Raw genomic sequence first — 21,422 nt, 5'->3', positions numbered from 1 at the left:
ACACTCAAATGAAAGGGGCCAACCACCTATGTGAACCTCAGAAAAATTCCCGAGCAAAACTGCCGGAAACGGCAGACATCAAGAAGAACGTGATGGTGTTGGAAACACCCCAGCCGGTGAGAGCACCGGAACTCTACACACGAACTCCATGGAGAACATGGCTGAAAATTGAAGTAAATAAAGACCAGGAAGAGGAAACCCACGGAGGTTAGGGAATTCGATAGGCCAAATTTAAAATTTGGGAGAACTAGCTATAGATGTAGGGAGAGCAGAAGGAGAAGAGGGAGAAGAGGACCTAGCAACCGACCCCAGCCGAAGCTAGGGCCGGTGCCACCAAAAGTGTTTAAAATTGAAGATCTCACAGAATCAGGGAGAAAGACTCTCACTTTGGAGAGAAGAACTCTTACCTCGGGGAGAGAACTAGAGTTATGCCCATTCAATAAAAAGCAGTTTAAAAAAATAATACATCAATCTCAAACAAGCAAATTGATTGATTTGAGTGTATAAATCCAAATTCCTCCATAGCAATGTCGAAAGTGATGTCACTTTGCCCAACAAACAATCAATCGCATGTTTATAAATTGGGGGCACAAAGGGCCAAACCTTGTACCAACCCACTTGTGCAATCTCCGCAACTTTTCACATGATAATTATAGCTACCCCACAAAATGAATTACGACACGTAACTCAGATACCAAATTGATACATTCCAACTCTTTATATTAATTTAGACATTCAAATCGGCTTGTGCTTCTTGACATTCGGAATGTGACAAAGCTATAAAGTGATGATGATGTGGAAACTGCTACTAATTTAAGCCTAAAGTAACTAATACTAAAGTGCGTATGTGAGCGAGATCGACCCATTTTACACAGATGATGTTCAGAGCATAAGTAAATTGCAGTAAAATAATAGTAACGACGTTTATACCGAAAGGAGAAGTCTCCTACATGACAGCTTTTTTACCAGCAATTCTCGTTGTCATAAAACATTTGCCATTAAAATCCTGGAGGAGCGAAAAACAAGTGTAAGTGGGTCTGAAACTGAAGTTTTGTTTTTGAAAAGTGTATCCCCTCACTGTAAAACAAGTATATAGTTTTCTGAAAATATTATAATAATAGTACGTAATATATACCCTGCAACACAAGTGAGTCTTATTTATATTTTAACCTTTAAAAATTAATATTTTAAAGTATAATATAGGATTAAATTTTTTCGTCTCCAACCATATACTGCTAAATCTTTCTATCTTAGCTTAGGATACACATATTACGGTTCGTCGAGGAGCCTGAGGGCTCACTATGTATAACCTGCCTTTTGCTAAACTTAGCACTAATTCCTTTGGCCCTTGACCGGAGACAAGTTTTGCTCAAATTGGGGCTAAAAGTTGCCTCTAACCCTTAGTTAGAAATGGCCTTACATGAGCAGTCAAGAACAACTTAAACAACACATATATACTATCATCATAATGTTTCCTACTAACAATACAATAGTACGTAAAAAAAAATTTACATAAGTCGATTATTTGAACGAGAAGCTCACGATGACGGTGTATCTCGTGTCATGTAATTCTTTCATCAGCAGCCAGAGGCTTTCAGGTTTCGTCATTTTGTTGCTTGCATTGGCCAACCACTGAAAATTGGTTGGATTGGGATGTGATTCACGAGTTCACAATCCCAGACTAACGTACACTAGGATGAAAGCACTGGGACATCCTCAGCTGCCAGGTGTGAGCCTGCTAGTGGTCCACTTGGCATTCCCTGATTGCTTCTCTGAAAAGAAAATATTGGCCGTGCCTTCGCGCTAAGCCTTTTAGGCACACTCCCCACAAATTAGAAACCAGTGGCTTCTGTTTCGGTCCCTAGTTGAGAGAGACAGAGAGAGAGAGAGAGAAAGAGAGAGAGAGAGGAAATTGGTGAGAAAACAGAAGAATTTGGATTCTACGGTGTTGAAGGAATCCGTAAACAGCCTCTGCAGCAATTGAGGAAAAAAGACTGAAGTGAACAGAAAGATAACTTTTTCCATTTTTGTTGATTTTGTTGTTTCTGCATCGTTTTCAGGAGATTTTGATAGAAAACAGAGAACCCAGAAAGGAAATTCTCACAACCCTTTCCAGAATTGTATATATTTTTGTATCTGAATTGGGTTTTCCAGCTGAATCCGAATTTTGAGAGAAAAGCAGAGAATCCAACACACAGAGAGAGGGAGAGAGAGATAAAGGTTTGAACTTTTAACACAGATCCTACAATTTGAGGCGAAATTTTGATTTGGGTTACTCTGAAAAGGGGAAACAAGAATTGGGTTTCGATCAGAGAGGAGGATAAGGCGGTGGAAATAGGAATTTGGGGTGTTTGGTGAATGGGAAAATGGATTTCTGGCCCGAGTTTCTTGCGAGCAGTTGGGGAAGAGAATTTGTGGCAGGAGGGGTTGGAGGGATGGCTGGTGTAGTTTCTGGTTATCCGCTCGACACTCTCCGGATCTTGCAACAGAATTCGCATTCGGCATCGGCCTTCAGCATCCTTCGCAATGTTGTCTCTGCTGAAGGCCCCGTTGCCCTTTACAGAGGCATGACTGCTCCCCTGGCAGCCGTTACCTTCCAGGTTCTTCTCCTCCTCCTCCTTTTTTATCTAACAAAAATCATCTCATATTTATTTTACTTTCTTTTAGTTGTAAATTGATTGATTTTGTTTGTTTATGTTGATCACAAGATGGTTATGAGGGTAGTTAATGCCTTTGGTGTTACCATTTCTTGGAAATTGGAATACTAAGGTGATAAATGTTTAATAAACTTCTATGTAGATGTCACACGCTAATCGGATCCTGTATTTCAAAAGGTATATAATATCGAGTGATACATAAAATAAATAATTAAGATTGAAGATAAAAGATCTAATATTTATGAAAATTGAATTCAACGATTGAAACACTTGTAATATTGAAAACAAACTCGTAAGTTTATACGTAAACAAAAGAGAGAATTAGAATTTTCTTATAAAAAGAGACGTGGTGAATGGTGTGAGGTTACCAAATATATAATAGAAGTAGAAAACAAAACAAATGTGGTGGTTTGGTCATTAGAGATTGTTAGTGTTATGAGTGATGACTCAAATCACAAGTGCGATTACGTGTTTGTAATAGAGACTAAGCCTTTTTTGTGGGGTGGTGATGGTAGGTTTTGTCATTTTTTTATTTTGTTAATAGTATTTGCATTTCAGACGTCTCCGAAATGATGGGACTTGCGTTTTGTTTCTCTTTACAAGTCACTACCTAGCAATGGGCCATAATATCCACCAAACTTATCGACTCACAAATTGATATTGTTTTTTGCTTGAATGCTGGATAATCTGTCTTGTGGGCCGTTATATATTATTTTGCATGTGTCTATTTTATTATGTGGTTTTGGCACAATCGAAAATTGTTAAGAATCTCTCGAAACATATGATGTTGGTGCTTCAAAATTACTATTACATGATCTCGTGCTCAAACCATTGACCATAAATAAACCCTAGACAAAACAGAATTTCTATGTAAGATTAACAATGTAGATCAAATTTTGTGCATGCTTTGTGAATGCAAGTTTCTGTAATTACAACTTTCAACGTTTCACATCAATTTAAGAGCGGATTTTCAACTATCCTCTAGGTATTCTATATTTCAGAGTTTTTAACTGATAGATTCGTGGTAAAAAATACAAGGATGAAGGTCTACCAGTTAAACATCCTAGTGACGATAGATTTGTACGACTCTCGAGATATAGCTAGCTAGTCAGACAAGTTTTTGCTTGCATCGAAAGCAACATATAATAATTGTGACCAAATTAAGCATAAACCATCCAATTCAAAATAATTGATCAATGCTGACAAATGATTTGTTCATTGCAGAATGCCATAGTTTTCCAGGTATACTCTATCCTCTCCCGAACCTGCGATCCTTCCGTTTCCGCCAAAGACCCTCCTTCATACAAAGGTGTTTATCTAGGGGGATTTGGCACAGGTGCTATACAGAGCCTAATACTCAGCCCTGTAGAACTCGTAAAAATCCGGCTTCAACTCCAAACCGATGCAAAATCGAAACCTCATCAGCTGCAATCCCCCAAAGGCCCTATAGATGTTGCCAAAAGCATTATGAGAGCAGAAGGCTTAAGGGGAATATATAGAGGACTTTCTATTACTGTCCTGAGGGATGCACCTTCGTTCGGTTTCTACTTCTGGACTTACGAGTACATGAGAGAGAAGCTTCACCCGGGCTGCAGAAGGACCGGCGAAGAGAGCTTGCAAACAATGCTGGTGGCAGGAGGGCTTGCGGGAGTAGCCAGCTGGATTTGTTGTTATCCCCTAGACGTTGTGAAAACGAGATTGCAGGCTCAGGTTCTGTCTCAGTACCCGCCCAGATATTCCGGCATTGTTGATTGCTTTCAGAAGAGTGTTAGAGAGGATGGTTATGGCGTGCTCTGGCGTGGTCTAGGAACTGCGGTTTCTAGAGCCTTTCTGGTGAATGGGGCAGTTTTTGCTGCTTATGAGATTGCTCTGAGGTGCCTATACTAGGAAGAAGGTGGATTTGGAATTGGGATTGGGTGGAGATCTTGGTAGGAGAAAAGAGAATACTCTTTTTTTTTTTAATTAAAAAGGGTCTCTCTCGTGTGGCTTAATAAGACGACTGGCCTTTTATTTATTTTCAAGTGACTTGACTCGAACACAGTTGTGAAAAACTATTAACTGTCGGCCCGCCGCTGCACTTAACCAAAGGAGATTTAAATGGGCAGAAAAAACTCGAGGTTCAAGCCATTCACTAGTGTCCCCTGCCATTAGCATTTTCCCATCCCATGCTACTACCTGACAATACAGTAGTTTTATTTTGTTGCAATGCTAGACACAGCCTCAACAATCTGACCTAAAATCCAAAATCCGAAATCAGTTGGCAATGGGCAGAGAGACCTATTCTTTAACTAACTAGGGTCGAGCTCAATAGGGTTTTCTTTTCCCATTGATTCTGTCAAGCCCATGCCCTTGACCGTGGTTTCGCTGGATAATAGAAAAAGCCATCGAAAATTTCATTAATCTATTCATGCGCACGACCAAGTACATACTGATGAACTCGCATTCTCAACCATCCCCAGAATCCCCGAAAAACAAAATCACCATAACAATCAATCATGCATCAATCTCATTGTTCCACATTCTGTTATTCTCACTCAAGCCTCCTAAAGCTGCTGTGACATTCATTCTTGGCTCCTTACACGTAACAAGCAATACTTCCTTACTCGCACTATTCAATTTCACACATATGCATATATCGCTCATTGAAATCACGAAAAGAAAAGTTTCTGCAAACATGTCGACCATGCCACCAAATACTCTCGATTCAATATCTTCTCCGACAATTCAATCTCTAACAAACGAATCAACACTCAATCGAAATTACAAAACAAAATACAACTCGTCTCGATGAACAAAATTATTCTCATTAATACCTCAAATTAAGTAGAGCATTATTCCTAAACATCTCGACGGAGTCGAACAAACGAAATTATTATTCTCAACCCTACTTGCATTTTCACAAAATTGGCCTCAATACAACATGAAAAAATGGACACAAGTGACTAGTCACAACAGAGAGCCACAGATATCCATGTATAATAACATTCCTCTATGCTTTAACACCAAACAAAGAAAGAGTTTAGAGCTACGTTACATGATTAAGTCGCCTGATCAAACACCTCCGTGGCCGCTGCCAAACTGTTCGATCCTGTCCTCACCGAAACCCAAACCCGCCATCAGATCCGACAACCCGGAACTCACCTCCACAAGCACATGCGGATCATTGTAGTTCCTAACCGCCTGAACAATGTCGATCACCCGCTTATACGGATCCGAGCAATTGAATACATCCGACCCGATAAACACTCCGTCGCAACCCAATTGCATCATCAACGCCACGTCGGCCGGCGTCACGATGCCACCGGAGGCGAACAGCACCACCGGCAGCCGACCCATTTGCTTGGATTGCGCAACCAGGTCGTACGGTGCTTGAATCGTCTTCGAAAACGCGAAGACTTCGTCGTCGTCCATGTTGTTGAGCAGCCTAATCTGACCCATCACCGATCTGACGTTTTTTACAGTCATGGCGACGTTGCCGGACCCGGTTAGATCGCCTTGGATTCGTATGATCGCCGCGCCTTCTCTCACTCTCCTCAACGCGTCGCCGAGCGTTTGAGTTCCGCAGATGAAAGGGGTCTGGAAATTGTGCTTGTTTATGAAATGTTCCTCGTCCGCCATCGCTAGATACTCGCTCTCGTCGATGTAGTCGACGCCGATTGATTCGAGGATCTGGGCCTCGACGAAATGCCCGATCCGTGATCGGGCCACGACGGGGATCGAAACGGCACGTTTGATGTCCTTGATGAGACAGGGGTCGGACATGCGCGAAATGCCTCGGTTGCGGGTCGGGTCGGAGACGATGACGGAGCAAGCGCCGGCGTTTTCGGCGAGCCTTGCTTGCTCAGGGGTGTTGACCTCAATAATGGCGCCGCCGCGGAGCATCTGGGCGAGGCCGACCTTGATCGAATATGGGTTCTTCTTGTTGTTGGCGTCGGTGATTGCGCTGCTGTTGTAGATTGTGACCGCGCCGTCCTCTGCCGCCATCGAGGTGTTTCTGAAAATGCCTGAACGAAACTAAATGCCGCGAGGAGATTGAAGACCTGGAGATTTGGTTGGTTTTGGGAGGCGGGGATTGTGCAAATTTAGAGAAATCTGGAGGGAAGATGATGGGGGGATTGAGGAAGGAGGTGGGGGTGGGGCCGATGAGCTCTTGAAGCTTCGGTGTGGGTGGTGGATTTTTCTGGGATGGTATGGGGGAAGTTTTGGTTGGTTGGTGATTGACCGCTGACTCGCGTGTTAGTTCGGTGGCTTGTGAAAATGTAGAAACTTCGGTTCCATATGCCAAGATTGAAGGTATCTTGCATGGTGTCTGTCTCCCCTTGTTCGGTTGTGTGCGATTCCGAATTAATTATAAAGTTTGTCTCCCAAATAATAAAATCCCTTTTGCCCTTTTCCGCTTTGCCTTGTGTTTGGGCTCAAATTAATGGATTTGGGCTCGTAAGATTATAAGCTCAGTCCATAGACAGACTTGTTTGGATAAGAAGCTCAGTCCAAAGTAGTTAGTTGAGTTTGAATTAATGATGGACACTTGAAAATTAAGGACGGATTCGGTTAAATCCTGATTCAATCAAGAGTCTTCGAAGATCAGGATGGCATAGGAAGATCCGTAATACTCTAAGGGTCTGGTTAAAACAAGGAGTGAATTGTATACCAAAAGATGACTAGGTTTAGAGTCTCAAGCCTGGTAGGAGTGATCGAGTCCAATCCAAATGAGAAGGTAATTCGTTATTGGATCAAGATATGCCAAGGAGATTTTGTCCGAGTAGGACTCTACCTCGGCACCAGGTGAAAATCACTCCTACAAATAGAAAATGTTTTCAACATTCAAAGGTCATTCAACTCAAGACATAAATCTGCCGTGCGCAATTTCTCGCTCTATGCAAAACCCTTTCATATTTGAGTAAACATTGACCTCCCTAACTCCATCAAACACACCTTACAGTTTGTACTTTAGAGTATTTATGTCCATATAGTTTGGTACCGATCGGCACACTTTTACTTGCACAAATATAATTGAAGTAGCTGAGCCCGATACCAACAATTCGTGAACTTTGAAGTAACTACAACCTTGTCTTCATGCTCTAGAACCCAGAGGCCAAGACAAGTTCCTTCCTCACCCGCAGTCACGAGCTACAGAAGTCAGCAGTGTGTTCGACACCACCACCACATTCATGCACTCACCAACTGAGCTTGGTCGTCTAGTTGGCACAATCGCATTCAATCAAAGGACGTAGTTAGCTCATTAGCTACTTGACCTGCGCGCCACGTAGGCTAAGAAGTTTTTAGGGTCAACACCTTGTTAGATATTTTCACACACATTGCAATTATAGTCAGTTAATTAGAAAACTTGTCCGCATGCTGATGCGGGTTCTGATTCCGTAATGCATTTTCAATTACATTAATCAAGAAAATGCACATCTTAGTTCAACCAATTGCAAAAAAGCACAGGCGAACATAGATAATTCAACATAAATTAAAACCAAATATCAAGGTTAACCAATATGGTAGAATAAGTATTTTAGCTTGCATTTAGATTGAATTTACTTTTACATAGCTAACATCACAAAAATTAGATAATGCACCAAAATACACCAAAAGAAAAAGAAAGAGAATGCACCAAAACTTGAGGCCCAATTCTTTGTTTACAAAAGAGAAAATCCAAAAAAAAAAGGTGCATCTTAAAATCCAAGCATACATTAAAAATTCAATAATAAGGTTATAAAATGATTGTAAACGAATATACCTCAAAAAGCCAAAGGCCCAAGTGCTCTCTCCAACGATCTAAATTTATGAAATTCACAAATATAGCAAATCCATTAGCAACTTGACATGCTTAGTACAATAAAAATTCACAAGAACAAACAAATGATTGAATGAACAAACTATGTGAGCTAATTAAATATTCACACACATTGTACTTACACACATTGCATACACCTACACTTATTACACACACTGCACACATACAAAGTTGTTGGAACCAAATTCGCGCACCATCGTGAATGGTGGTTGTGCACAAACTTGAGAGACCCGTAAAACGATAAACAATCGTAAGCAAGCCTTAGATCCCCCGGGGGGGGTGCAGCTAAAGGCTCTTCAACGGTCAAATTAGTGAATGATTTTAGACTCAAGCAATGGGCAAGAGAATTCAAGCGTTTAGATTGTGTTACCAGAGATAACCCCTAGATGGGTGTATTTATACTGTGGGAGAGAGACATTTTTAGGATAAAATCCTCGTTCTAGGCCAAGAGAATCCTAGAGGATGTCTAAAACTAGATATTACACCCTCTTAGGAGTTGTGACTGCTTGTGGCGCACACGAGTTCCTAAATTGTAGGAACTCTAAGACTTAAAAGGTCTGATTATGTCCATATCTGGATCAAATCAAGTGTCTTGTAGAACAAGCATGGTCATCCAGTAGCGTTGCTAGCACTCTGCCTATTGCCTCATAACAGGGTGATGATGTCACCGCTGCACTGTCTAATACAACTCTGCACGGAGCTGGTGAGTCCATGACCTAACTTCTAGGGTAACTGTATTGTGGTTAGCCTTCCTCCGACTCTGGAAAATCATGGTCCCACAGTTGCCCATAACTATCCATCTGAGAGCCAATCTATTCTCCTTGAGGATGGGTTATTACCCAAAGATCATGCCTTTAAGAGTAAGATAAAGTACGTACATTTTTTATGCATATGTGATCCGATGTGCAATCTTGAATATTGTGCTAGAAAGCTTGCAATGATGAGACTCTACATTCGTGGTGTGCACACGAAGAACGAGAAATTTTTCTCCATATCTTCATTAATTCCAACCGTCAGATTTAAGGATCTCTAAGTGAGTCGGTCTGGATTCAACGGCTAGATTGATTTTTCGAAATGACGCATATAAATCCTCGAATCTTTTCCTTTTACTTTACCAAAAACTTTCAAACTATTTGCTGTTAAAAAAGGGCTCCAACTTTCTTTTCGTACTGATTTCAAACATTCTTCCCATTTTCATGACACTTTTTGCATGGCGTCTTCAAGTAATAACCCTAAACTGACCAAGATGTCACTAAACCAATGATCATTGTCAAAGGGGAATAGTTTGATTTTCTATTCACCCCCATACAGAAAATAGAATTGGATGATATAACCAGTTGGTTCGGTAATATTGTTCCAAGGGGAAGATTCAGAGAGAGAAAGGATAAGAAGAAATCAATGTTCTAAAAATCGCTAGGCGGTAATTAAGCGGCAAAAAATGGCCTAGGCAGGGTCTAGGCGTTTTATTCTACTTTAATTAAATTGACTACAATATATATAAGCATTGTATGATACATTATTTTTTAATAGAAGAATATAAATGTAATGTGAGAGTTTTATGTAAATATAGTAAAACCTCTATGAAGTTACATAGTTAGGACGAAACCAATTTTATAACTTTAGGCAGGTTATTATTGAATAAATGTATAGTTAAAATATATTATTTATTAACTTATTTATCCTTAACGAGTGTTGCATTTCCTAAATAGGATTCCTTAGGCACCATGTATTTTATTTCTTACTTATTTTTGTATTGATTTATAATTATAACCATGTAGATGCGTGTTTCCTTAAGATAAAACCAAAAAAACTTTATAAATTATAATAATATGGAGTTTATTTTACTACATAACTGGTCCCAAGTTGGGACCCGAATTTTTTTATAATTTTAAGAAAGTTATTCTATTATAGAGTATTACTTTAGGAAGGCTTTATTGATATTGGTGGGATATACAATCTGGTGGGGGTCTTAAAAAGAAACAGAATAAAACACTACCAAAACCAAAAAACGGTCAGAAGATGATGGGTTAAACGGAAAGGGATGCTCTCCGGATCCCTTCCTCCTGATCCACCAAATCAAGAAATCTATGCCGTTGAAATTTGATCCAACGACTAAAGTTATTATAACTTTTAAAGTGGATCCCTGTGTTGTAGCCGTTGGATCAAATTTCAATGGCACAGATTCTATGATTTGGTGGATCAGAAGGAAAGGATTCGGAAATGATCCTTTTCCGGGTTAAGATAAAAGAAAAAAGGAATAATAAAAATGAAATATCATGAAAAGTGAAGATGGTGGTGTCATTTTAATGAGAAAAAATGGGATAATTATGTGTTAAAAACCACTTGCAACTTTAAAAAACGACGCCATCTTGTCTGGGTAAAGATTAAACAGTATCTTCTTCTTTGCGAGTTGCCCAGCCGATTCTGCAACAATTTTTTTTCTCAGGTTTTAGCATAGTTCTTCATATAAGCCCGTCTAGCCCATCCTCACATGGTCCCACTTAGGCCTGGTTTGGTACTGAGGTGATTCTGAAAAAAGTTGAGAGTTATTTTTGTGTTTGGTAAATATTCAGCTTCAGTTTTTTTTCACAGTTTTGGGTTTAAAAAAAGCCAAAAACAAGAAACTGCAAAACCCAGCTTTGAAATACCGGCTTTTTCACATTTGTTTTACATAAAAGTTTACCAAACACTATAATACTGTTTTTTTTTTCTTTTCAAAAGCACTTTTACAAAAAAATTTACCAAACACTCTGCTGCTTTATTTCACAGTTGCTTATGCTCACAGCACAGCAGGAACATTTTTTTTTCAAAGCATAGCAATACCAAACCAGCCCTTAGTCTTGCCCAGGCGGTCGCCTTATATACTTTTTCGATTTTGTGATCGATTAGGGGTTAATCGCAACGGTAATCAATTGCCTAGAGCTTAGACGCTGCTAAGGCCGATTTTTAGAACATTGGAAGAGAGGAAAATGGTAAAAGTAGAAGACGCAAAGAGAAAAGAGAAAGTCGTGAATATAGATAGAATGGAGAAACAAGAGGAAAGAAAAGATGAGAGAAGGCTTCTCATAATGAAGATGGTTATTTGGATGTTCAATAACAAAGAGACACATGCAAAAACTAATAAAATAATGTATTCAATTTGATATTTTAAGTGGGAAAATCGCAAACCAAATTAGCCAAAACCAAAACAATTTTTTTCAACTTGATTCGACCCGCTTGACAAGTTTAAATGCCAATATTTATAGTAGAACTTCTTAAGTATTTTTAGTTAAAATAATATCTAAGATTGTTATAACTTCTCACTTTGATTCTTGATATTTAAAATCGGTAGAAGGAGTCCCTTAAATTGTCCACTGTCAATCATTTTACTTATTCTGTGAAAAATCTCTGTTAAATTGAAGAATCCACATACAGTCTTGATTTTTTGGGCCGGACTTGAACCGATTTATATAAAACAAGAGCTTTGAAGAGTCCAAACCCAAAAGCCGAAAGTAAAAGTTCGAGAAGGGAATAATCGCGCCGAACAGCCCAAGCGGGTCCCAAAATCCAACGCCATACAAGCATTTACCGCCGGTTTGATATCCGTACTATTCAAATTCGGCCGTCCGATGACCCACTAGCCAAAACCCCGGCAATTCCTCGCCACGTGGAACCGCGAGTCACAGAATTTGAATGAGGATCGTCAAGCGCGCAACAAAACAAGTCGGCCCCACCACGTGATGACAGGCCCGAGGCATTCGAATGCAGAATGCCGGGTCCCACCCGAGCCAAAATCCCGTGTCACGTGTCAATCTTCAGCCGCACGTGCCGCACTGTTTTTTTTCAAAAATTCGAGGCATTTCTCCTCCTCCTCCTATATCTTGGGGTTTACTGGAGGTCCGCCAAAGTTCAGCTTATATAGCACACCAGATTTTTTACTTTAAAAAAAAATAAAAAAATAAAAAAAAAAATTGGAAAACTATTCGGAGAGAAGCTTCGAGCTGTGAAAAAGGAGCTTCCCTTGCAGTAATAAATGATCGAGATTTTTTTGTGTGCTTGAAGAGAGAGAGAGAGGTTGAGGTTCCGATCTGGGTTTTTGATTGGAGGGTCCGATTGAGATTTGGATCGGGTCGGAGTGAGAGAGAGATGAACGGAGTTGGGAGGCAAGGGCAAAGATCTGGTGCGGCGGGGGTGCACCACCAGCGGCAATACTCTGATAACTTCTTGGAGACTTCGTCCAATGGGAGGTGGCTTCAGTCTGCTGGTCTTCAACACCTTCAGTCTTCTTCCAACTCATCTGGTCCTCCTCCTCAGGTATTTTTTTTCTTTCCCAATCAAACCTATCCGAATTTAATCAAAACATGTACCAAATCTGAAATTTGGGTACATTGTAATCAGCATTTATTGTTTTTTCCCTTGAATTTTTTTTTTTTTTTTTTTGAACTTTTTTGGGTACATTCTGATCGGACCCAGATGGGATTTTGACTAAAATGTTGAAGCCTTGATCTTTGTAGATCTGATGGTATAATTTTGTATCTAAGCTATTTGATTGTTTTGCTTTTTGGTTGAATTGAAAGCAGGACTATGGTTTCTATGGTGGAGGTGGAGGAGGACCGCCTTCTAGAGTGTACCGGAATGCGCAGAGAGGGTACAATGAGTTTTATGCGGAGGCTCCGTCGACACCTCCCTTCAATTCCCGGAGGAAGAGCGACGAGGAGTCGCCCAATGAATTCAGTCCTGGACTCTTGGATCTGCATTCCTTTGATACTGAGCTCATTCCTGATGTGGGTTACTTTCCATTTCTGAATTTCAATAAAGATTTTTTCCGTTCGGGTTTTATGATCCGTATTTGGAAATGTGTCTGTGCCCATGCATTATATTGCTATTGCATCTTGATGTTGTAATTATTTTCATGAAAACTTCCCATTATAAACTTTGTGATTAATTGTTTCATTTACTTCTCCTATTGCTTCGGAAATCATAAACTTGGATTCACAGTAATGTGACTGCGAGTTAATGGAAGAAATTTTTTTTCTTTGTATGTACATTCCTCTTTTCATTTGATGAATTATAATTTGTCTACATTTCCAACTGCTAATGTTTACATGAGGTTCAGTTTCATTTTTTGTTTTGTTGATAATAGATGTTTTGTTTTTCTTCGTTTTTGTTTCATTTTTTTTTTTGTATTTAATAAAAAATGACTTTTGATGTATGGTCCTTCTAAGTTCTTATGTACCTCATGTACAGCTGCCAGTCTCTGGGTTGTACGATGGCGCTTCTCTATATTATCCTTCACGGGGAAGAAGCTTTGATGATTCTGAACCCTACATTTCAAATAACAAACAAATAGAAAGGGCTCGGGTACCAGAAAACAACCTCCAGAAAAGTTTTGCTGCAGACAAAGAGAAAGCTAGTTCTGTAGCAAAGATCAAAGTTGTGGTATGTCCAGTCATATCATCATAATTAGTGCTTGTGATTTATACTTTTTACCTGAAATATCGCAAACGTAGTGCTATCCACACACCCATTTTTACTTCTCACACACCCCTCTCAACTTCCGGCCATGTGTGGGAGGTAAAAATGGGTGCGTGAATAGCACTATCCATATTGCAATACCCATAAAACCACCAGGCATTTGCCGATTCACAAGTTGTAATTCCCGTACATATGAAGTGCCCTCATTGGTTAAGAAGAAATTATTTGAACTTCATGCAGCACCAGGCCTGTTATATTTGTCTTTTATTTTATTTCTAAAATTTGTTTTGTGATGGCATGAATGCAGGTACGCAAGAGACCACTTAATAAAAAGGAGTTAGATAAGAATGAGGAAGATATCATAGATACACTCTCAAACTCTGTCACAGTTCATGAGACAAAGCTCAAGGTAAATGCCACTTAAGCTTGCCGGAATGAAGGTGTCTCTTTTTGTGCCCAAGAGAATGATGAAGTAATTGTATTCGCATAATGATGAAAATTCTGCATTACTTAAAGTTAGAATGAACGAGCTTGAATAAACTCCAAATGAGTCAAGCTTAGAAGAGAGTTAGAAAAATATTGCTAAGTACACAAACTTGTTGCTACTTGTGGTTGTAGTGTGGAAATATTTAAGATTTGTGTTTTATTTGTATGTCTTGTTATGCATTTCACTATAATCTTTTAGGATGTTTCTTACATTCCCTTTCTCCATTGTGAAACTGATACTTAGCTCATCATTCTACCTATTCCAATGCCTTTATATCTCTGAGTTAGCTTTTGATGTTCTGCAGGTTGACCTAACAGAATACATGGAAAAGCATGAATTCGTGTTTGATGCAGTGTTGAATGAGGAAGTGTCCAATGATGAAGTATGTATAGTGCTATTAAATGAATCTCATAAAACAAAAATTACAAAAACGTAAAAATCTAGAATGATTGGATTCTAATCAATAAGATTATAAACTAAACATGGCTCTCAATATGTTTTAGGCTTATCATACGGTTTTTATCCTGTACTTTTAGGTGTATCATGAGACTGTGGAGCCCATAGTTCCAATAATTTTCCAACGCACAAAGGCGACCTGTTTTGCATATGGACAAACTGGTTAGTAGCCCTCCCAAATCATGGTTTTATTTTGATAAACAATGAATCATTCGTGAGGACACCTGCTGATAGATCCTACTTTGAGCATATTATCCTATGTTAACTGTGGAATAGTGTAAATTTCTAACACCACTGTGTATTCTTTTCGTTTCATCATTAGTCATTACAGACCCAAACAAACTCACATGCTTAAAAACTATGCAATTCTCTCTCTCTCTCTCTCTCTCTCTCTCTCTCTCTCTCTAAGTAAAGACTATAAAGTGCACACACACACCCACCTCAAACTTTCAAGAGTGAATTGACCGAATATCTGTAGCATTAGAGAAAAGGTCAATTAATTCCATTTTATAACTTTTCACCCTTGTGTTGATATATGTTATTATTATGGTAAACATGTGCTTACCTTTTGGTTGCCCAATCAGGGAGTGGAAAAACTTATACGATGAAACCATTGCCTCTTAAGGCATCCCGAGACATCTTGAGGTTGATGCACCATACTTATCGGAGCCAGGGATTTCAGCTGTTTGTGAGCTTCTTCGAAATATATGGGGGGAAACTTTTTGATCTCCTCAGTGATCGAAAGTAAGCCATTCTAGCCTTTCTTCTCTAGTTAGTATTTAGAGGTTTATGACATCTTGAAACTTGAAACTTACAATTTGAATTCTACAGAAAGCTTTGCATGAGAGAAGATGGTAAACAACAGGTTTGTATCGTGGGTTTGCAAGAATATAGAGTGTCAGATGTGGAGACCATTAAGGAGCTCATTGAGAGAGGAAGTGCCACAAGAAGTACTGGTACAACTGGTGCAAATGAAGAATCCTCTCGTTCACATGCAATACTTCAGCTTGCCATAAAGAGGTCAGTTGATGGCAATGAAAAGAAACCTCCCCGTCTTGTCGGCAAGCTGTCCTTTATAGATCTTGCTGGAAGTGAACGGGGTGCAGATACTACAGATAATGATAAACAGACAAGGTATAATCCATTCCATCTTCAATCTATTTTATCCCAAACGAAAACCAAAATATTGCTTTTATGCATGTCACATGGTAGCATACAGCACTAGAAGTCACCGTTTAATATATTAGACAAGTATCTGAAATCACCTATTTTTCTATGATTATGGGGTAGTAGAGATTTTTAGTTTGTCACGATTCACATCAGTGGATGAAAACATTGAAAAGGACCATAGCTCAAGTCACATCTAAGATTTTCAATTTTATTTTTATTGTTATTTAGTATCATTATCAATAAGTCACACATAAGATGTAGATGCTCTTTTCTCGATAATTGTGGACTTCTGGCTAAAATTGCTGTTTTGAAAAAATTCAATGCAGAATGGAAGGAGCTGAGATTAATAAGAGCTTACTGGCATTAAAGGAATGCATTAGAGCTCTTGACAATGACCAGGGTCATATTCCTTTCCGAGGAAGTAAACTAACGGAAGTTCTTAGGGATTCATTTGTTGGTGACTCCCGTACTGTGATGATATCGTGCATATCACCAAGCTCAGGATCCTGTGAACATACTCTCAATACTTTAAGATACGCTGACAGGTGAGATGCATTCTTGTACCAGTAAACTTTCTGGTATATATGTTGCTCGTTTGTTCACCTGCTAATGTTTCTTGCTATTAAAATCACATTCTAGGGTCAAAAGCCTTTCGAAAGGGAACAACCCTAAGAAGGATATGTTACCTTCAACACTAAACCTCAAGGAATCAACAAATATACCCCTATCTTCAGCTTTGCCCACTGCTTCTGCCTACGAAGTTGACACAAATGATACATGGACTGAACAAATTGAAAAGGAGGAATTTGATGCATCAGAAGAGTCTTATTATGAGGCCAAAACATCATGGAAGAGAAATGGGAAGCTAGAGCAGTACAATGTCTCAGCTACAGAGGACAAAGTACGTAAGCCCAATGGTCAGACAAAATCAGAACTGCCAAAGTTTCATTCAAGGAACTCAAACTCAGATGACGATTTGAATGCCCTGTTACAGGTAACAAGAAGAGATTTGAGTACAAAGACTTGGTAGAAATATTTTAGAAATTGTGTGGTGGATAAATTTGTGAGATGAGCAATAATTTGATAGCGTGGTGTAACAGTCACCAGAAATATTTGTGAGACAACCTTTCTATAATTTCTACAGATAGGATTAACCACTATATAACCTAGAGTTAATTTGCAAAGCCTATGTTGCATTTTCCAGGAGGAGGAAGATCTTGTAAGTGCTCACCGGAAACAAGTTGAGGACACTATGAATATTGTTAAAGAGGTATGTGGTTGCGATTGAATAAAATTCGCTGGGTCATATTTTAGCATGCAAGAGCCTACAAGTTGGATGAGGTTTCTAGAGTTTTTAAATGCTATCTTATGTCGTGTTTTTGTGTTTACGCTTCCACAGAACCTGATGCACAACATTTTTTTAGTTTTTCCAACCATGTGGATATGCTTTGGAAGACCTTATTTTGTCTGCACGTATGATGTTTTGACTTGTGTAATGCATTTGCAGGAGATGAATCTCTTGGTAGAAGCAGATCAACCCGGGAATCAGCTGGACGATTATGTTTCTAGACTGAATGCCATTCTATCTCAGAAGGCTGCAGGCATCCTGCAATTACAAAATCGTTTAGCTCATTTCCAGAAGCGTTTAAAGGAACACAATGTCTTAGTATCCTCTTCGGGTTACTGATTTCGTGCGGAACTGCAGACTATAGTTAGAACACGTGCTGCTGCTCAACAAAGTATGATTGTAAAAGGGTGTTCGAAATAGCATTATGGATTGGTTAATTCTTCATGTAATCTTTGATAAACTCTACCAGCCCTCAGGGGACTTGGAGTTTTCCTTGGATTTACTGTGCAATTTTCTTTTAAATATATACCATTTTTACAGCAATTCGATATCTTTTTATTTACCAGCCATTGCATGGATTCCCATTTACATGCCACATGAGCATGCTTCTGTAAAGTTCTGGATTGTGCTGTAATTTCATTACATTTTTTAGGTGTTGGAGACTGTTTAGTCGTTGTACCTGTCTTCTTCAGCAGATTTTTGTGCATAAAAGATTTCTGCACATTTTTTGTTTTTATGTAATTCCATAGGAAGATGGATATCCATTAAAGAGGAACTGCATTGGTGCACGATGCATACAAGATCACATTCACAATGCGTTGGTAATTGATGAGTTAATGGGACATATTTAAGATGATATGATCGATATCCTTAGGTGTATGTTTTTTTCGTAGATTATATAGTCTTGATAGATGAAATGCATGAGAGAGTAAATGTGAAGCTTAATCTTTGGTCGGAAGTGTTGGAAACTAAATGTCTTTGCTTAGGTTGGTCAAAGACAGTGTATATGAAGTGCAAGTTTAGTGGGAATAGGAGTCCCAATGAGATAAGATTGAGGATTGGAGAGTAGGAAGTATTACAATTTGGATTGCAAGTATCAGTGATAAGATTAACTCATGCTCAACTGATCTTAACATTTTAGCAAATTAATCCGAGAGTAGGTGCCCCTTAAGAATTCAAATGAGGTGGTGCATGGTCCCCTTTTCAAGTTGCTATCATGTTGTGGTGATATGAAGATAAGATGGCATTTGGAAATATCAAGATTCAAGTCACTTTTTCACTGTTGCAATGCTTTAAAACCAAAACCTTCTACCAAAGAGTGAACGCTTTCGATATATTGGATCTTTATTGCAAAAGAAGGGAGAATTGTAGGGAGATCTCACCCATAGAATACAAGCTGGATAGATGAAGTGAAAGAGTGCATTGGGAGTGTTATGCGATCGACAAATGCCACTAAAGCTAAAGGGAAAATTTTGTAGGGTGACAATAAGGCTAGCAATGTTGTACACCACATAATGTTGGCCGGTCAAGCATCAACGTGTGCAAAAATGTATATAGCAGAGATGTGAATGCTTTGTTAGATGTGTGGGCACACGAGAACGGACACGATTAAGAACGGGATATCTAGGTAAGGTAGGAGTGGCCGCAATTAAATGTAAGATAAGAGAAAATTGGTTTAGATGGTTTGGACATGTGAAACGAAGACTTATAGATACTTCAGTTAGAAAGTGTGATTATGAGACAGAGGCTCAGAGCAAACTGGGTAGAAGAAGACCTAGGAGGATTTGGAAAGAGACTTTAAGAAAAAACATGAGTACTTGGAGCTAACGGAATACTTGAAGCAAAACCAAGCACAGTGACGTTTTAGGATTCATATAGCAAACCCCACTTAGTGGGATAAAGTTTTTTGTTGTTATTGTTCTTGTTGACTTTGATTCTAATGAGGTCATGGGGCTTTGCATTTTCCATAAAAAGCGATATTGGGGGTGAAAGAAATTCGAACTTGAGACCTTGGGTGTAAGGAAGAATGCTCATGGCGCTTTGATTTATTGTTTAACTACCTATGGATAAATGGTGTTATGCCATTTTTCTAACAAAAATTTAGCAAACTTTGAAGTCATGAGGGTATTCTTGTCATTTTGCCTTCTTTTTACCCGCCACTTTATTCTATTTTAAAACCCTGCAAGGTTGTGAAGGCTGCAAGCAACTGACAACCCCCTATTAACAATTTATTTTCTGCTCAAATGTGTTTGCTTATTAATTTTTTCTTATTGTTCAAGAAACTAAATTTATGATTTATATTTTATTGATGGATAACTAATCTGTTCATGAGTGTTTTCATAATCAGTTCAACTATAAATCAATGTGCGGTTAAACATGAATTGACAAGATTGTATATACTTCATCTGCTCAAAAGTGTTGAAGTTCAGCTATATATTTTGAGCTTGTATTTTATGTTTTAACTGTGAAAAACTAATATAATTGGATTATGTCCAAAGATGATTATGAAATTATATGCTTTTGCTGCAATCAGAAAACATCTAGTTAAAGTTGTATGTTTCTGCCAAATTTTAGAAGAATAAAATTGACCATATGATTTTTTGTTTAGCTTTTCAGTCACTCACTTCTTTGCAACATTTGGCATAGAGATGAAGTCAGAAAAATTAGTAGTTGATGTTGAATCCTCAAGTTTTGTAATTATAAACCCTTTTACTAATGCTTGATAAGTGGGAGCGTTTAAGAGGTATGTGCGTTTATGAGTTCTTTACTTTTTTAAATCAATGGGAGTAATAGTTTGTCTATTGGGGCCCAAAAATGTCACACACCAATCCAATCAAGTCTCAAGGCCCAATTGTCATGCAAAGCCTACATTTAAGCCCAAGAACATGCCAAGGCATGGGATCAAAGAAGAATATATTTACAAGCATGCCATGCCGCGGTGATTAAGCCGGATGTTCATGCCATGCTCATGCCTATTCATCACGCCATGCTTCCTTAGCCACAAATCATGCTAAGCCCAAGTCACATAATCAGGGCTTGCCAAGTGGATTGTGGTGTGGATGGTTATGGAAGGTTATCGGGTCTATGTGAAATTCCTTCACCTTATGAGATCAAGATGCAACTACAACTTCAGTGGTACTCGTAAGCCTGACCCATCTTTGGATGTTGAATTCCTTCACCTCATGAGATCAAGATGCAACTATAGTCACTCAACACCTGCTTCAACATAAAACCCTCATTCTTACGGCTTTGTGTCATCACGAAGAGCACCATTTTGATTCCACAAAGACCTGTAGCGATCCCCATTCGAGGAAGCATGATTGGCAATGGACAATGAGGGACCTAGATCAGCTTTACGCACCCTATACTATCGGAATCTTATGCAAGGCAAAGAAATCCTCTATGCTGATCAGCAACTGAGGGTTAGGGAAAAAACATGGAATTGGGTTAGAATACATGCTTTTGATGCCTACTTGCTCCGTTGTGACTTTGCCATGGCAATGATGAAGTCTTAGACCTCCAAGTGTTGATAACACCAATGGGTCAAATCCGGCTCAATTGTTCAAAAACGGTATGATAGGAGTTATGAAGCATGGATACATTTGAGTTGTTGGAGAAGAAAAGTTGGAAATCTAATCCTACTTATATATAGTAGAAGAAGTGTGAGAGTCGTATTCATGGTTTTAACTAAAAGGAAGCTCTTTGTATTCATCAATATGTGTCCTAGTTTACTGAGCTGTTGCAAAAGCTGTGAAGCGCGCTACCAGCTTTAGCACCTGTGGAAATAAACCTGGGAAAGCCGTGTCTCGGAATAAACAATCTGCAGTTCCCAACAGTGCATCTAGTTTACACCAAAAAGGGATAATAGGATAGCTAGAGAGAAATGGAGGGAAGATCATGCCATAAAGGGATATTCCTTTGAAATCTTGAAAAGAACCCTTCACCTACATCAGGAGGGGGAGAAGCCATTACAAGGGGATTTTAGAGTAAAATGGAGAGAATAAGGGGAATAAGCCATTACAGTGGGATTTCAGAGTAACACAAAGAGAG

At 39.0% G+C, this 21,422-nt stretch overlaps 3 protein-coding genes across 4 annotated transcripts; 2 read left to right on the top strand and 1 right to left on the bottom strand.

The window, feature by feature from the left end:
* The first annotated feature begins 1,841 nt into the window (after nt 1-1,841).
* Nucleotides 1,842-4,693, top strand: BAC2 (Mitochondrial substrate carrier family protein). The gene is made up of 2 exons (XM_068447882.2): nt 1,842-2,600; nt 3,882-4,693. Exons 1-2 carry the CDS (start codon nt 2,367-2,369, stop codon nt 4,542-4,544), a joined length of 897 nt encoding a protein of 298 aa, XP_068303983.2. The 5' UTR covers nt 1,842-2,366; the 3' UTR covers nt 4,545-4,693.
* A 750-nt stretch (nt 4,694-5,443) lies between these two features.
* Nucleotides 5,444-6,997, bottom strand: LOC137708735 (pyridoxal 5'-phosphate synthase-like subunit PDX1.2). Its single transcript, XM_068447881.2, has one exon. The coding sequence runs from the start codon at nt 6,639-6,641 to the stop codon at nt 5,709-5,711; it is 933 nt and encodes a 310-aa protein (XP_068303982.2). The 5' UTR covers nt 6,642-6,997; the 3' UTR covers nt 5,444-5,708.
* A 5,322-nt stretch (nt 6,998-12,319) lies between these two features.
* On the top strand, nt 12,320-17,915 carry LOC137707890 (kinesin-like protein KIN-13B). 2 transcript variants are annotated; one of them, XM_068446826.2, is made up of 12 exons: nt 12,320-12,750; nt 13,017-13,220; nt 13,684-13,875; nt 14,219-14,320; nt 14,703-14,780; nt 14,935-15,016; nt 15,439-15,598; nt 15,686-15,988; nt 16,351-16,569; nt 16,664-17,018; nt 17,229-17,294; nt 17,532-17,915. In XM_068446826.2, the coding sequence occupies exons 1-12, from the start codon at nt 12,583-12,585 to the stop codon at nt 17,709-17,711; spliced, it is 2,109 nt and encodes a 702-aa protein (XP_068302927.2). In that variant the 5' UTR covers nt 12,320-12,582; the 3' UTR covers nt 17,712-17,915. The 2 variants fall into 2 exon arrangements, with proteins under 2 accessions (XP_068302927.2, XP_068302926.2); XM_068446825.2 differs by having other exon boundaries at nt 13,014-13,220.
* The last annotated feature ends 3,507 nt before the right edge of the window (nt 17,916-21,422 follow it).

This window comes from Pyrus communis, chromosome 17 (genome assembly GCF_041283825.1).
Source record: "Pyrus communis isolate YQ-2024b chromosome 17, ASM4128382v1, whole genome shotgun sequence".
In the NCBI taxonomy this organism is placed as follows: Eukaryota; Viridiplantae; Streptophyta; class Magnoliopsida; order Rosales; family Rosaceae; genus Pyrus; species Pyrus communis.
This window is presented reverse-complemented; position numbering and strand designations above follow the sequence as displayed.